General features: G+C 43.1%; 1 protein-coding gene across 2 annotated transcripts in view; it reads right to left on the bottom strand.

The window, feature by feature from the left end:
- Positions 1–17,329, bottom strand: part of FER1L6 (fer-1 like family member 6) — a 169,563-nt gene that overhangs the window by 72,931 nt on the left and 79,303 nt on the right. For both annotated transcript variants that reach the window (XM_061123247.1, XM_061123246.1), the window contains 5 exons: positions 16,916–17,016; positions 12,942–13,032; positions 10,047–10,166; positions 8,312–8,464; positions 963–1,140 (listed from right to left, as the gene is read on the bottom strand). In XM_061123247.1, coding sequence (XP_060979230.1) covers positions 963–1,140; positions 8,312–8,464; positions 10,047–10,166; positions 12,942–13,032; positions 16,916–17,016 — 643 coding nt within the window. The remainder of the gene's footprint in view (positions 1–962; positions 1,141–8,311; positions 8,465–10,046; positions 10,167–12,941; positions 13,033–16,915; positions 17,017–17,329) is intronic.

The raw sequence follows: 17,329 nt of genomic DNA on the forward strand, positions 1-17,329 counted from the left end.
ACTTGATGTGGATGTTTTCACCCAAAGATGAAAACTCTCTAAAGACAAGATGGGAAGCAATGGAAGAAAGAAGAGTTTGGAGATAGTTTACTAGCTGGGTAAGTGAAAATGTTACTCACTCAGTGATGTCCAACTCTTTGTGACCCCAAGTACTATAGCCCGCCAGGCTCCTCTGTCCATGGGATTTTCCAGGCAAGAATACTAGAGTGGGTTGCTATTTCCTCCTCCAGGGGATCTTCCCAAACCAGGGGTTGAACCCCTGTCTCCTGTGTCTCCTACGCTGGTGGCAGATTCCTTACCTCTGAGCCACCTGGGAAGCCCTTGCCACTGAACTATACAGTTAAATATAAAAAGCGTGTTTTATATTATGTGACTTTCACCACAATAAAAAAATGGAAAAGAATTATGTGAAAATGTAAACATGATGGCACTCATTGAAAATATCTATATAGAAGAAGGGATTACATAAACCATGCTGAATTTCTAAAAGTAGCCAAGTAAAGAACCAAAGTAGAGAAACATGAGTGACCCCAATGATACTAGTTCCTATTGGGTCATTACTGGAAAACGTAAATGCCTGTTCTTTTTGGGTCAAAACCCCAATGCCATGCAAAAGGAAATCTGCTTTAATTCCGCAGATCCTATAAGCACAAGAACTTATTGATGTTTCTTTAAATGACATCTTTTGCTTAAAATACAAACTAAATCTGTATCATCCATCTACAAAGAAACTCATAATATTACACTTATTAACAGAAACATGTTTACTCCAGATATGCTTAAAGACTTCATTGTTTCTAAATGGACATTGGAAGGTCAGAAAGAAAATTTAGATATTGTATTAAAAGAGGCAAATAAGTTGATCCTGTGCAAGCAACTCATGCATGTCACCCCTCCTTACTGTTTTCTCAGAAGCACACCAGAGACAGCTCATGACCCTCTTGGCCCAGTGGGCATCATACCTTGGTAGAGCAGGTTGTCTGGTGGTTGATGGGTGCCAGCCTCTTTGGAGGACATTTCTGCTTCATAGCCTGCTGGCAAGTTGTTCAAAATGGCACTAGAGTGTTTGGTGGAGCCCAGCCACAGGTAGACATCAATTTTTGCTTGTACCGACCAACCAGCCGGCCGTTTTCCAGGAAGCTGGGGAAAGGTTACAAGGAAGATTGCCTCATTAGTAGGAACCAAATTGGCCTCACTCTTTGAGCTCCTTCCTTGGGGCTTGTATCAAAATGAGACCAATGACCCTAGTTGGCACAACACATGATTTTAGAGAAGAACCCAGGTTTAATGGGCCTTGAAGCTTAAACAGGCCTTGCATGAAGCACATCCAAGCCCTGGATCATTTAAACCTAACAGGTAAGTGTAGTTATTGCCTCTATTTTAGAGATAAGGAAACTCAGGCTCAGAAAGGCTAACTATAATAACTTCCTAAGATAATACAGCTCTTTTTTTTTTTTTAACTGAAAGAGTATTCATTTTACTGAAAATCTTCAATGTCTTAGTCACCACACATCAACAGACTTTGCAAAGCTCTTTGTATCCATCATTGGTTTATGCATCATTCATGAAGAAAGTACCCTGGATCCAATTAACTGATTAGCTGATCTGAATCTTTTGGGTTACTCAGGTAAGCCATTTCTAGCAGCTGAGATCACTCAGCTTTTCAGTGACAGAGCCAGGACTCGAATCAGGGGAGATGAAATCAGATCTGGGCTCTGGACCATGAACCCACACAGCCTGCCTCTCCCCACACTGAGCTGAAATCTCCCTTCCCAGAGCTTCCAATAGCCCAGAATTTCAGCCATAACCTCTGCCTCTTTGCTTCATTCAGAAGAACTCAGACACTCATTCCATAGGTCAGGCCCCTGTGGGTTTGTAGGAAACTGCCTGCCTTATCATACCCTTTCTACCTGGCTGGACACCTCTCCTTCCTTTACCCCTTCTTCACACAGTGTGATTTCAAATTCCCTCACTACCCTGTTTTCCCTCTTTTGAATGTACTCAGATTCGTATAATATTTATATTTATGTTTGTTTGAATTTGTATGTTCATGTGTGTACTAGTTTGAGTGGTGTGTACACACAATATACATGTTGTGGAAGGGTGCATGTGTGCTCAACATGCAAAGGACATAGCTCAATGTAGAGTGGCTCCTCTATTTCTCCTCCACTGGGATTAGGGGATCCCTTGGGTCGGGAACCTCCTGGAGAAAGAAATGGCATCCCCCCGCTAGTATTCCTGCCTGTAGACTCCCATGGACAGAGGAGCCTGGCGGGCTACAGTCCATGAAGTGGCAAAGAGTCAGACATGACTGAGTGACTAAACCATCACCAACATCCCATCTAGGGAGTCCCAGGCCCTGGACTCGGGTGCCTTCAGTATTTCCGGCCAGGCTTGCATTCTGAAAGTGGCCACCTCTCTAGACTGTGTTGACTCTTCTAAGTGCCTCTTCTGTTTCTCAGGCATTCCCATCAATACACACTTCCCCTTTCTTCTGTACCACTTCCTTCCCCTCGAGAGTCACAAAATCCCACTAGGAGAGGCTACCACTCACTCTGACAATTTCCCAGGCACTCATGGAAAGTCCCAGAACCCAAATTGCACCTGGTTCTTCGCCTGCCTTCCTATCTTTCTCTGTGAGTTTCCCCAGGGAGATTCTAAGCAACCCAATTCAGCAACTGCCACCAAGTGTCACCAGACCTTGCAGAGGGAGCAGGGCCAGAAGGGCGTCACAAAGACTAAGACACAGCCCTGGGTCTCTCTTCCAAGAGCTCACATCTAGACAAGGAGGCTGCCCTGCATTCACTTACTCATATACAAAGTCAAGTGTATGTCTCCAAGAGAGAAGATGCCATTGGACCAGAGAAGCAGCAGCAGGCATTTCCACCCTTTCTTTAAGACTCTCATATTCCATACCTTTGTATGGTGACATATCATAACTAGACTTAGCATAGTGACCATTTTGAAATGTACAGAAATATCAAATCATTACGTTGTGTAACAGAGGCTAGCATAGTATTATAGGTCAATTATACTTCAAAAACAAACAGAGAAAAAGAGATTAAGACTTCGCTGGTGGCACAGTGGATAAGAATCTGCCTGCCAATGCAGGGGACACAGGTTCGATCCCTGGTCTGGGAAGATTCCACAGGCCTCAGAGCAACTGAGTGCAAAAGCCACAACTACTGAGCCCGCTTGCTGTAACTCCTGAAGCGCATGTGCCTAGACTAGAGCCTGTTCTCCACAACATGAGAAACCACTTCATTGAGAAGTCTGTGCAAAGCAATGAAGACCCTACACAGTCAAATAAATACATATGTACATAATAAAAAAAAAGAAAAAGACACCAGATTTATGGTTACCAGAGGCAGGGGGTATGTGAGGGGGATTGGATGAAGGTGAAAGGATACAAACATCCAGTTAAACATAAATAAATACTAGGGATGTAATGTATAACATGATAAATACAATGAACAGTACTGCTGTATTACATATGAAAAAGTTAAGAGAATAAATCATAAGAATTCTCGTCACAGAAAGATATTTTTTTATTTCTTTAATTCTGTATCTATATGAGGTGATGGATGTTCACTAAACTTATTGTGATAATCATTTCAAGATATATATAAGTCAAATCATTATGCTGTATGCCTTAAACTTGTACAGTGCTCTATGTCAATTATAGCTCGATAAAACCGGAAGGAAAAAAAAGACTCACATATTCCAATGGTTTTAATAAGTACTTTGGGGATGGATCAGAGAGAAAGCATCCCAGAAAGAGGAAAGTGCCTGAACAAAGCTACAAGGGCAGGAACTAAGAGTGGTGCTAAGGGCTGACGTTTACTGAGTGCTTGCTCTATGCCAGGGATGGATCTGCTGAAAGCTTTCAGCAAAGAAAGAGCTGGGGGATTCAGGATGGAGAACACATGTAAATCCATGGCTGATTCATGTCAATGTATGGCAAAAACCACTACAATATTGTAAAGTAATTAGCCTCCAACTAATAAAAATAAATGGGGGGAAAAAAAAGAAAGGAAGAGCTGGAACAGAGAATGACACAGACGAGGCTACAGGATCCTGCGGGGTATATGGAGGAGTTTAGATTTTATTCTTTAGGGAGTGGGATGTCATTGTTTATCCAGCTTCAAAAAGACAAATAAGGTCCTTTTGCTGTTAGTAAAGAGAACCATAATTTTAACTCAGAATTTTTAAAATTATAAGACAAATAACTCTCCATTCACCACTTCTACAATAATAATTGTTATTGTTGCTTGACTCTTTGTGACCCCATGGTCTGTAGACTGCCAGGCTCCTCTGTCCATGGGATTTCCCAGCCAAGAATACAGGAGTGGGTTGTCATTTCCTTCTCCAGGGGATCTTCCTGACCCAGGGATCAAACCTGCATCTCTTACAGAGCAGGCGGATTCTTTACCACTGAGCCACCAGGGAAGCCCACGGTAATAAAGGTAATAGTTAAAATGTGCTAAGCACTTGTTCAACAAATAGCTATTGAGAGCCTGCGGTTATTTTGTTGTCATAAAAGCAACAAAAACATCTGCCATTTGGATCCATCACAGGCCTTCAATTCACAACAGCAGGACTTCTGTCATATCACAGTGATGTCCTCAATGCCTAAAAGAGTACTTTGTACCCAGGAAGCACTCAGTAAATATTTGTTGAATTCTCTGTTTCTTGGTCTAATGATATTTTACACTTACATTGTCCCAGGCCCTGGTTGAATGTTCCTACACACAGAAGGTCCTATTCAGCTCAGTTCAGTCGCTCAGTTGTGTCTGACTCTTTGCCACCCCATGAATCACAGCATGCCAGGCCTCCCTGTCCATCACCAACTCCCAGAGTTTACTCAAACTCATGCCCATCGAGTCAGTGATGCTATTCAGCCATCTCATCCCCTGTCACCCCCTTCTCCTCCTGCCCCCAATCCCTCCTAGCATCAGGGTCTTTTCCAATAAGTCAACTCTTCACATGAGGTGGCCAATGTATTGGAGTTTCAGCTTCAGCATCAGTCCCCATTACTTGCATACTATTAACAAGCCATAGGTTATCATTCATCTTCATGATGACTATAAAACAAATTCTTTCATGCTGTGTATTTTAAAGATGAGGAAGTGAAGGTTCAGAGAGGTTAAGACAATTGTCCAACATCACAGAGCAAGGCAGGAATAGAGCCAAGACTTAACCCTGCTCCACCTGGCTCCAGAGCCCATCCTCTAAGCCCTCCTCCAATACTGTTATGTGTATCCATGCATGTGAGTTGCCTGGACCATCTGGTAGAATGCAAATTCTGACTCCGAAGATGTGGGGTAGGATTTGAGATTCTGCATTTCTCCCTATTAGTGCCGATCCTGCTGATCTATGGACCACTGTTCCAAGGAGTAGCAAGACTCTTCATTTACTGTATTGCATTGACTCAAGCCAGACTGATATCCCTTGCTTCTTAAAACAAAACCACGAAACATCCTACATCTTTGCTGCTCTGAAAACAACCTGTATGTGTGAATCATGGTTAGAACCTAACACTCAGCCAATATCTTGTGCTGTTATACAAGGACCATGGTTGTGTGCCTAAATGTTCTAGGTTACACATATTTTTAAAAATTCCCTGGTGGCTCAGTGGTAGAGAATCCACCTGCCAATCCAGGAGACACGGGTTTAGTCCCTGGTCTGGGGAGATCCCACATGTCAGGGAGCAACTGTGCCTGTGCTCCACAACCGCTGAGCCAGTGCTCTGGAGCCCAAGAGCGACCACAGGAACTACGGAAGGCCGTTGGTAGTGCCCTAAAGCCCGTGCCCTGCACCAAGAGAGGCCACCACAATGAGAAGGCAGTGCACCATAACTAGAGAGAAGCCCCGTTCTCCGCAACCAGAGAAAAGCTCACACGGCAACAAAGACTCTTCCCTGGTGGCTCGGACGGTAACGAATTCACCTGCAATGCGGGAGACCTGGGTCCGATTCCTGGGTTGGGAAGATCCCCTGGAGAAAGAAATGGCAACCCACTCCAGTATTCTTGCTTGTATAACCCCAAGGACAAAGGAGCCTGGCAGGCTACAGTCCATGGAGTCGCAAAGAGTCAGACACGACTTAGCACAACAATGACCTAGCAAAGCCAAAAACTAACTAAATACATAAATTTTTAAAAATACGCACATTGAACTTGTTTGCAAGACAATGCAGTCTCTCACTTAGGAATCCAAGTTGTAACTCATGCAACATCATTGAGCACCTTCTCAGGTACTCATAGAAGCAACACCCCACATTTAATTTCACGTACATTTGCAGCCTGGGCTGTGTCTTCCCTACTCCCCACTTCCCCAATCTCTTTTCTCTCATGTGCTCCCGAAGTCTGACCAACCAAAGCAACTTCTTTCCTTTTATTAATAGCTTGGCAAGGCAGGGAGGGAAAGAAAAAAAAAAAAAAAAAACCAGAAAAATATGGTCACCAATGTGTACAAGTTTTGCAAGACAGAATGCTAAAGTCTGAGCTTCTCCCATAACCCACCCACCTCCCTCCAGGGTCCTAGTGAAATGCCAACTGGCTTACAAAGAAGGGTAATCATGGCCAGTCAGAAAAAGGGAAGAAGGATGGTCATTCACACAAACTGTGTTGAAGTTAGCCCATCAGTATTAGTAAGAGAAAGAAGTGTTTGCTTTGTAGAGACTTCACTCTGTGGCAGGACCCAGCAGGGTGTCTGCAGCCACCACTTTCTGCTGCATCCTGGGAAAAGCATCACCAGCTCAATGGACGTGAATTTGAGCAAACTCCAGGAGATGGTGAAGGACAGGGAATCCTGGCATGCTGCAGTCCATAGGGTCACAAGAGTCCGACACGACTGAGAGGCTGAACAACAATAAAGGAAAAGCTAAATGGAAAGCTAGAGGCCTGAGAGGAAGAGATGGGACTCAGAGCTGTGGAGCAGAAGCCAGGATAGAGGGGGAAACGAGACTAAGAGGTGGACTCAGCATTGACACGTGTCCCAGGGAGAAAAGAAAAAGAACATTGGGCGCCCCCCTCTGGCAAGTGCATCCGGCTCCTCTCATAGGAAAAGCCTGCTTTGGGTAATGAGTGTCCTTTTCTGAGACTGAAGCGGGAGAACAACTCTGGGTGGTGGATTGGGCTGAGCTCTGCAAATTCTGTCCCAGCATTTTTAATAGCATTGTGAATATTAAATTAGGGAGAAAGAAAGATCTTGGAACAGGAACCACGGAACCCTGGCGGCCTTTCCAGATTTACTGTTCCCTAGCTATGTCTTCAGATGACACAGTTTTGTTTCCTCTTGATTAATATTCCCCCAACTCGGGCTCAGTGTTCTTGCCAGGGATGGCGGAGCCTTGGTGGGCTGCCGTCTATGGGGTCGCACAGGGTCAGACACGACTGAAGCGACTTAGCAGCAGCAGCAGCAGCAACTCGGGCTCAGGCCTTCCCAGGTGGCTCAGTGGTAAAGAACCCGCCTGCCAATGCAAGAGATGCAAGAAATGCAGGTTTGATCCCTGGGTCGGGAAGATCCCCTGGAGAAGGAAATGACAGCCCACTCTGGTATTCTTGCCTAGAAAAGCCCATGGACAGAAGAGCCTGGAGGGCTACATCCATGAGGTTGCAAAGAGTCGAACACAACTAAAGCAACTTGGCATGCATGCACACAAGCCTTTGGGTCCACTCGTTCTCCATGTTTGCTCAAGTCCACTTCCAGGAAAGAAATTTCTTTGTAGTAGAACTAAAATACCCAAGGTCTCCAGGAAAGCCTTAATCTTGATTTAAAGACAGTAGAATCTATCCAGAGCTTGTGCCTATAACCCACGAAGGGTGCAGGGACCCAAGATGAAAAGACTATCATACTTCTACAATGTAAAGCCATCAGGAATCCTGAACTAGTTCTGTGGAATATCAGCCTCTCCTCTTGTAATTTTCTTTGCAATCTATTTTAAAGATATAGATGAACTTGTGAGATGATGCTGTGGATAAATTGCCCAAGAGAAAAAGTAGAGAGGAAACTCACAGAAAAATGTTCATTCTTCCCAGTAACCAAAGAAGTAAAATTTAAATAACCTTTAGGGTACATCCACTAGATTTAAAGCAAAAAAAAAAAAAAAAAAAAAGGAAAAAAATGGAAAATATTAGGATGGTCTACTTAAACATAACTTGAATCAAGAAGGGGCAAGATGTTCTAGCTGTCCTTGGATTTTTGAGAGTCTTAGGGTTGAGTCATAAATCTGGACACATACTAGGAATTCTGCATAACCCAGGAAAAACAGCGATTTCCTGTCTTTGGGTCAAAAATAGTACAGACTTACTTTGAGGAAATGAGTTTTGATCTTCCCGCAGTGTTGACCCATCTGGTCCCTGATGGGGGAATACAGCAGGTCCTTGGCGGCGATGCGGGCATACGCCACCCTCTTGTTGTTGCTCAGCATCCAGATGAAGACGTCAGGGATTGTATGCTGTGGCTGTCGGGGCAGAGGGGGTGGATGTGATAGGTGGGTATTTACATGGGCATTTCCAGGGTTCTCCTGTCCTGAAACAACCCCCTTCTGCAAAAGTTCTGTGACTTAAACCATCTGGGTACTGAGACACCTGTGCAACCAAGCAAGTTAAATGTGGCTTCTTTAAGAAAGTCTTAGGTCACGGAAACCCCATACGCCAAACTGCTCATCACACATGACCATACACAATTCAGACCCATGACTCGGCATCTTTGCTCGCCTACTTTTCTCCATCTGCAGAACACTTTCTACACTTTCCCATGGAATTTTTTTTTTTGCACTCTTGTAAGCACAATTTAGTTTCAAGCAGAGGACATCCTAGGAGTCTGGTAACATAACCAGAACATTCAGATGAAAAAATAAAAACAAAAAGCCATGAATGTCCTTGGATGTCTTTCCATCTTCAGGAAGGAAAAACAATTTTACAAGGGACTTTATACCTCAAATATGATTGTTAAGTATTTTCACTCCATTTTAGGTGTTTATTCAGGAGAAACTGCACTAAATTGCGTGGAAAATTAGACTTTAAAGTTGAGCTAATCAAGATAAGAATTGTAGAATTCCCTGCCAAGAGACCCATTACATTGCGAATGTTTGAAATGCACATTTCTGAGCCAACATAGCTTTCAAAACTAAAGGGAGGTGTATTGTCCTAAACTAGCTTTTGACATTCTTGGACTCTAAGTAGATGCTCTTTCTAACCCCATAACCTCGATCGTAATTGGTACCCTTTCTCTCTTGACATGGAAACAGGGACGCTCATCGGAAGGGTTTCCAGCCACAGCGTTGGTTAGTCACAGCCCTGTTTCAAACATTCTGGGTACTTATTAAAATTCCTGCATTCCAAAGTGACTGTCTCAGGGTTTTTTATGCTTCCTGGGAATGATTGATTTGCAACAAGAAAAACAACTTTCAAGAACAACAGAAGCCATAAACCTCCCCAAAACCTTCCCCTAGGAAACCTGGTTTTTATAACAGAAGCAAATATGAGGACTTTGTAAAGCCCATTCTAGTTATCACCAGAAGATATTACTTACAACTAATTTTTTTTCCCCTTTTCCTGCTCTTCTTTTTTTTTTTTTTTTCTTTTTTTTAAGCTTAAACCTTTTTTGGTATTGGGGTACAGCCGATTAACAATGGCTTACAGCTCACTTTAAAATGAGAAGATTCGTTTTAACTTTTACTGAACATGACCTTCAATTTCAGTTTTCGTAGTTAAGTTTCATGTCTAAGTTCTTGGCTTATTATGACTTTTCTTGAGCCTACTAAGAACTGTGGTTTTTTCTGTTTGTTTTTGTTTTAGGAACATGCTTTTTATTTCTGCTGACTACTCAGGCTTCGTTAAAAAAATTCCATAAAGTCATACATGTTTGACTTAATTTAAAAACCTCCCTTCTCACCCTTCAAACGAATACTGCCTCCTCAGCTCAGCAGAACTTGAGAGAAAACACAGCTCCATCTTTCACCCTTAGCAAACATTCAAAGCCCCCAGGAAGACATATTCAGTCTAATCTTCCAAATGAGCTTTGCCCGTAGAGTTGATTACCTCATCCACAAGAAAGCGGATTTTTTCCACAAAGTTTTGGGCTGTCTGGATCATTTCTTCAAGAGATAACTTTTTCTTCTGCTGCTGAGTGAGCCCCTTGGCCTCCTTGGCTATCGCCTCCTAAAACAAAACAAGAGTCAATGTAGATCTTTCTAGAAATCTGGTTAAGAAGCACAGTCAAAGTACTTGTAAGCTCCACACTGAGCCACTCATGAGGGCAGTTTCAGGGTCTTCCCACTGCCCATTAAAAGAAAAAGGTGGCTCAGACAGTAAAGAATCCGCCTGCAATGCAAGAGACCTGGTTTTGATCCCTGGGTTGGGAAGATCCCCTGGAGGAGGGCATGGCAACCCACTCCAGTATTCTTGCCTGGAGAATACCACGGACAGACGAGTCTGGTGGGCTACAGTCCATGGGGTCACGGAGTCAGATCTGACGGAGCCACTTTCACTTTCTTTCACTTCAGGAATATGGAGAGAGTAAATATTATTTCACCTTCATTTGACAGATGAGAAGCTGAGGCCCAGAGAAGTCAGTGTCTGATGGGGTTCCTGGCACATGGCAGGAGCTAAATAAATGTTTGCGGGGTGAACAGACGAGTCAATAAATTGGGGACAAGCACCAAGAACTTACAGCACCCAGGGCCTGGCGCCTAGGAAGCCCCTGACTAGAGGACCTGAATACCTGCCATGAACCAGGCGCTCCCAGGAGCCAAGGCCTAGGGCAGGGAAGGATACAAGTTTCCCTTCCCTGAGACTTCGACAGTTGGCGAGGTAAAAGCAGTACATGCAAATAACTAAACCGTGTAAAACATCAAGGGACTGGAGGGGCCAAAGCCAGGTTTTATGAATAATATTAAATGTGATATTTTAGCTGAGTCTTTAAAAATACATTGAATTCATCAGTTGATTAAAAAAAGGACAGTCCAAAAAAAAGAAGAAAAGACAGTCCAGATGGAAGGAACAACTACATATGAAGACACATAATCAGGAAGGGTTCAAAGTCAGTGCTGCATGGATATACAGGAAGGGCGAACTGGGAGCTAGGATCGGGACACGCAGCTGGGCCCAGATGCTGGGCAGCTCTGTACGGCATGCACAAAGGAGTTTGGACTTTATCTTCTGAACAACTGCGCTGTTGTTGTTCAGTCCCTAAGTCATGTCTGATTCTTTGTGACCCCATGGACCGTAGCCCCCCAGGCGCCTCTATCCTCCACTGTCTCCCAGAGTTTGCTCAAATTCATGTTCATCAACACGGTGATGCCATCTAACCATCTCATCCTCTGCTGCCCCCTTCTCCTCCCGCCTTCAGTCTTTCCCAGCATCAGGGTCTTTTCCAGTGAGCCAGCTCTTCACATCAGGCGGCCAAAGTATTGGAGCAACTGAGAGACTTCAGTGATATTTTCATGAAGAGCGATATAAGCGAGTTTGTGTTTTGGAGACCATTCTGGAAGGTGGACTGGAGGAAGATGATTGCAATAGTCCAGGCCAGAGATGCTAAGGCCAGAGATGTCAGGCAGTGGTTCAGGGGATGAAGAATAGAGTAAAGGCCAGAGTCTTTAAAGGCCAGGGACTCGACCTGGCCTGGGGTCAAACTGACCATTTAGGGTGAGGCATAGGGTTCAAAGTTGATTCTCAGGCTTCTGACTGGAGCAACAAGGGAGGCTGGTGGTGCCAATATAGGATGGGGAACAAGCTTAGGTGGGAAGATAATGGGCTGAGTGGGGTATGTTGGGTCAGAGGGGCAATGAGGCAGCAGTTGACGTGTCCTCTAGGAGGCTGGAAACACAGGCATGGAGATGAGGAAAGAGCCGAGCCACTACAAAGCACTGACATGGTGGGCTTGTTCAGGACAAGGACTGTCAGACACAGAAAACGAGAGAGCTCGGTGGGTGACACATAGGGGATGGATATTTCAGAGGCAGGAAGGGCAGTCACAGGTACTGAGGAAGAAAGGAGAAGGAAGAAGATTTTATATATGGTGGGAATCTGGTCTCCCTGGGAGTAGGGGAGAACCCAAACCATTTATTATTCTGGAAAGAAGGATGAGTCAAGTGTTCAGAGACTCAGGGTTTAGTCTCTGGAGTATAGTTAACTAGCTATGACCTTGAAAAAAAAAAAAAGTCGGTTCATTTCTCCAGGCCCCATTCACATCTTTAAAATGTCCCTGTTTTTTTTGTAAACTGGAGGATAACTACTTTATCCCTCCCACCCCACCCCACCATCCCACCCCTCTATGTCATCACCAAGCACCAAGCTGAGCTCCCTAACACTGAGGAATTTCATTTTGCAGAATTATCATGACTTCATACAAGACGCTCCTTGGTGCCACGGCTGGAGCTGAAGTTTCAAGGAGAGATACTCAGGGTCTGACTTGGCCTGGCAATTCCCAGCTGTCACTCATTCAACGGGGACCGAGCAACTCTCAGGCACCCAGCACTGTGCAGGGGTTACAGGACGCAGAGAGGGACCAGCCACCGCCCTACCCTTTCCTCAGGTAGTGCTCACAGGTTTTCATACAATTCATAAAGGGAGGACATCGAGGAGAGGAAGCCTAGTTATTTCTTTTTGTCTCTCAGCTCAGGAGGCAGAAGGTTAGGTGCAAGAGTCCACAGCCTCTGACAAGATACAATGCCAAAAAATGAACGAGCCCTATATCAGAATAGAATGTAGCACTGGTGGGCTTCTAGCTCATTCTTATAAACATTCAATACATGCTAGCTCTTCTCCAGCACACTCATCTGTTCATTTCCTTCCCACTCATTCCTCTATATCACACAAACATATAACCTTTAGAACCTTATCCTCATGTGGTCTATGACCTATGCTTCATCTACGAGGCTTATTTTTAAAGCGCATGTTTTAGTGCTCCCCAAGTATAAATAGATTTTCACATACCAGCTCCTGCCAACAGAGCGTAAGTCGTTTCTTATCTAAATTGGTTTGGTTTAACATCTTGGGCTTCTTTTCTGCTTCAGAGATAAAGGCGCTGGAAGAGAAGAAAAACAATTTTCAAACCTACTTAGTGAAAATTCATTTCTGTAATTCCAGAGATTTGCAAGTATACTTTCTACAGCGCAATGACAAAGTTGATGAAACCACGGAACCAAGGTATTTTTTACTAGGATTAAGCAATGATGCACTAACGTTTCTTTTCTTTATTTAAAAGATTTAGTTATTTATTTGTCTGTGCTGGGTCTTAGTTGTGGCATATGGGATCTAGTTCCCTGACCAGGGATCAAACCTGGGTGCCCTACATTGGGAGTTTGGAGTTTTAACCACTGGACCACAAGGGAAGTCCCTGTAATGTTTCTGAGAGACAAATGAGAATGGGAATTTATGCCCAGGTCCCACATTGACTTGAGGAAAGCTTGTTTTTCCACTTTCTTTTGGTATATGCCTAATGTGATGGCTATACAAGTTCATAAGAGCAAACACAAAATAATGCAGTTATTTTGCAATTCTTTTATTTTACAAATTTAACACACTCCAAAAGGTTCCTAAAAAGTTGTATGTCAAGCAAATATTTTAGTTTCAAAACTGGGCTATGTCCTCATATTTTTAAAAACATACAAAGGACTGAACAGTAACACTTTGAGAGATGAAGTTAAAAATGTGCTCAGTAAAAAAAGGTTATGAATGTGATGAGTTAGAAATGGCTTTAAACGTGGGAAAATAAGATATTGCCCTCATCAGCAATAATTTAAATGCAAATTAAAACTGATGCCATTTTCACTTATTAAAAACTGGATAGTATTCAAGATTGATAATATTCGAGAGGAAAAAGTCACTCTCCTCTATTATGATAGGAGAGTGTTAATTATTATAACGTTTAGGAGGTAATTTGACAGCACTTATCAATATCTAAATGTCCATATAATTTGATCCAAAATTATACTAGAATTCTATCCTTTAAAAATAACTGAAAGTTCTCACAAAAAAAGATATTTATACAGTAATGTTTATTGTAGCACCATTTATAGTAGCAAAATAAATCAGAACAAAAATATCAGGGACTAGTTAAATACTACATGATACATATCACATGACTGAACAGTGGGGAAAACCATTAGTTACCACTGTAGAAAGATGCTGGTGATACACTGTTGAGTGAAAAAGCAAGCTGCTGAACAAAGTGTGCAATATTTGTAAAGAAATAGAGCATTCTTACGAATGTGTATGTTTGCAAATGCACAGGAAAAAAACCAGAAAGACCAATCAAACTCTGCTCTCTGAGTGGGATTGGAGAGAGAACTGAGAACATTTTTACCCTACCCATCCTGCATTTTGTTATCGTTGTGAGATGAGCATGTAGTACTTTTGTGATGAAAAGAATCAATTACAAAGGAACAAAACGGGGGTAAGATGCCAAACCTCCCAGCTCGGGGTCCCACAGAGAAGCTCTGCCTGGTGGGAAGCTTCGCCAGAAATTCTCTTTGGGCATACATACTAGTCATTGCATTGTCTCTTTACTTTTAAGAAGAATAAAAGGATTCCACTTTGAGGAAGGAGTCTTGTTGTCACATGTCTACCTTTCTTTCCTAGAGGCAGAAGGAATCCATTCCACTCCCAGGATGGATCAGCTCTAAGAAACATGATGGATGCTTCTAATCTCTCTCCCTTCCACACAGGGGGAGAAATAGCTTATTTTCCCCTCAGAAGGGGGTAGATGACTTTGGCTCATGACTCTGATTGTTCTTCATCTTTCAGACCCAGCCCACCATGGGCTGTGGGCAGGCGCCTCACTTCCACACGGCAGGTGGTCTGGCCCTTCTAGGGGAAAGCCCCAAAGTCAAGCTGCTCAATCTCCAACAGGTTGGGGGAACTACAAAGCCTCCTTGACCTCAGGTCCAAACTGCTTTCTCAAATGCCTATTTACCAAACTTAAAACAAATGTCTGATCTCTGTCTGACCCTCATGTATATTTTTTCAGTTGGTTTTAAACTTGCAGAAAAGAAAGAGGAATGATTATTACATCAAGCAACCTCCTAGTAAAGAAAAATTTTCCAGCTATTAATTTGCCCATAATTTCTAAAAATGATCATAAAGCTTTTAAAAGATGCTTCAAGGGAATTGCAGGTGGCACTTAGCTCACAGCAGGAGTAGCACTGATTCATATTGCTTCTATGAAAAACAGAAGAGAAATCAAGATAGAAAAAACACATATTTATTTCTCTGCTTTCTTCCTTTTTAAAAAAAGTAAAAATGCTTGGGTAGTTGAGAGATTAGGAAAGAAAACTTACAAAGCAAAACACAGGAATTTAGCTATCTGCTGTCTATTCGTTTTTTTCTTTCCATCAAATGAAATGCCACTCCTTTTCCATTCATTCTATTATGACAAATTCTCACTGTTGCTCGAGTATTGACTGATTCATTTCAAGTGTTAATCCAAGTTGTTTTCTTATAAGGGAGGCAGCCTCTAAGATGGTTCCCATGATGCCCACCTCCTGCTATTCTTGCCATTATATAATTCCTCCCCTTTGAATATGCCTTAGTCCCAGGGATTGGTTTCTGACAGAACCCATCAAAACTGATGGGATGTCTCGTCCAAGACTAGATTATAAAAGACCATGATGTCCATCTTACTGGCGCGTCCTCCGTCACTCTTCTGTCTCACACACTCTGATGAAGTCAGTTGCCACATTGTGAGATGTAGCGTGGGAAGGCCCACACGGCAAGGAATCGAGGATGACCTCCAAACAACAGCTGGCAAGGAGCTGCAGTCCTCAATCCTCCTCAACCCAACAGTTTACAAAGAACTGAATTCTGCAAATGACCACGTGAGTGATCTGGGAAGTAAGTCCTTCCCAGTTGAGCCCTGAGATAACTGTAGCCTTAATCAATGCCTTGAGTGCAGCCTGGGATAGGTTCTGAGCAGAGGACCCAACTAAGCCACATCTACATTCTTGACCCAAGAAACTGTGAAGTAATAAATATGTCTTAGTCCCTTAAATTTAAGCATTATTTGTTACTCTGCAATTGGTAACCAACATACCCTATTCATTTTTTTATTATATTGTCTACCTCCTGGAGTAAAAGTCATTAATAGGTGCTTATTAATATGGTGTCCAAAAAATTCTGTTAAGTAGCATTTGATACAACTTATCCATCTAATTGGGAATCCCTGGTTGCTCAGCAGGAAAGAATCTACTTGCAGTGCAGGAGACGCGGGTTGTCTGAGTCAGGAAGATCCCCTGGAGAAGGAAATGGCAACCCACTCCAGTATTCTTGCCTGGGAAATCCCATGGACAGAGGAGTCTGATGGGCTGCCATCTATAAGGTCATAAAATTCAAGTACAACTTAGCAACTAAACCACCACCACCACCATCCAATTGCCAAATACTTGTTGCATGTGTGCTAACTTGCTTCAGTCATGTCTGACTCTCTGGACTAGCCCACCAGGCTCCTCTGTCCATGGGATTTTCCAGGCAAGCATACTGAAGTGAGTTGCCATGCCCTCCTCTAGGGGATGTTTCGAATCTGCATCTCTTAAGTCTCCTGCATTGGCAGGCAGGTTCTTTATCACTAGCGCCACCAGGGAAGCCCACATAGTTGTTGAGTACCTACCAAATGCAAAGAAGCATGCTGGACACTAATACTGCTAGCAATTTTCTTGTTTCAAAAAGAGTCTCTGCAGTAAGTCTTTCTTTTCTTCCCTTTTCCTTTTTTTCCCCCCCTTTGCTTTATATTTTAGTTAAGTATAAGAAAGCAATAGTGAGCCCACAGCAGCTAAATTACTGAACCAAATTCAGACGGATATAACACTATTCAATGTTCATTTGACTGAATGTAAAATTGGCTATTTTCTAAGGTAAGTAAAAGCTGATTCCACACAGCTCAGCTCCCCAGATGCCATCTGTCCCTCCAGTACCTGCTTTGACTGATAAAGTCACTGAGCACCATCTTCATTTTCTCTTCTGGGGCTTCCTCTGAAATCTTAATCAATTCTTTTACTTCCTCTATACCTTCTTCCTGAAAACAAACCACGGAGGTGGAGGGATGAGAGATGGGAATGAGACTTTGTCATGGAGACACTGATTCTAACATTCACAGAAATGATATTCAGCTCATATTTTGTTTTGAAAAGGAAAGGGGCAGGAGAGGATGCTGTCCATGAGATATGTGAGTTGGAAAGGGAAATGTGAGAGGAAGTGAAAAGGAATCACAAAGGGAAGGTGAAAGATACCAAAGCAGCAGCTTCCCTGGTTTTCTTTACCCCTGGGGCTTGGGTTGGTCAGCCTATATTTACTGCATGTAGGTGCTATTTTAAATGGGCTTCCCAGGT

This window comes from Dama dama, chromosome 21, assembly GCF_033118175.1.
Source record: "Dama dama isolate Ldn47 chromosome 21, ASM3311817v1, whole genome shotgun sequence".
NCBI lineage: Eukaryota > Metazoa > Chordata > Mammalia > Artiodactyla > Cervidae > Dama > Dama dama.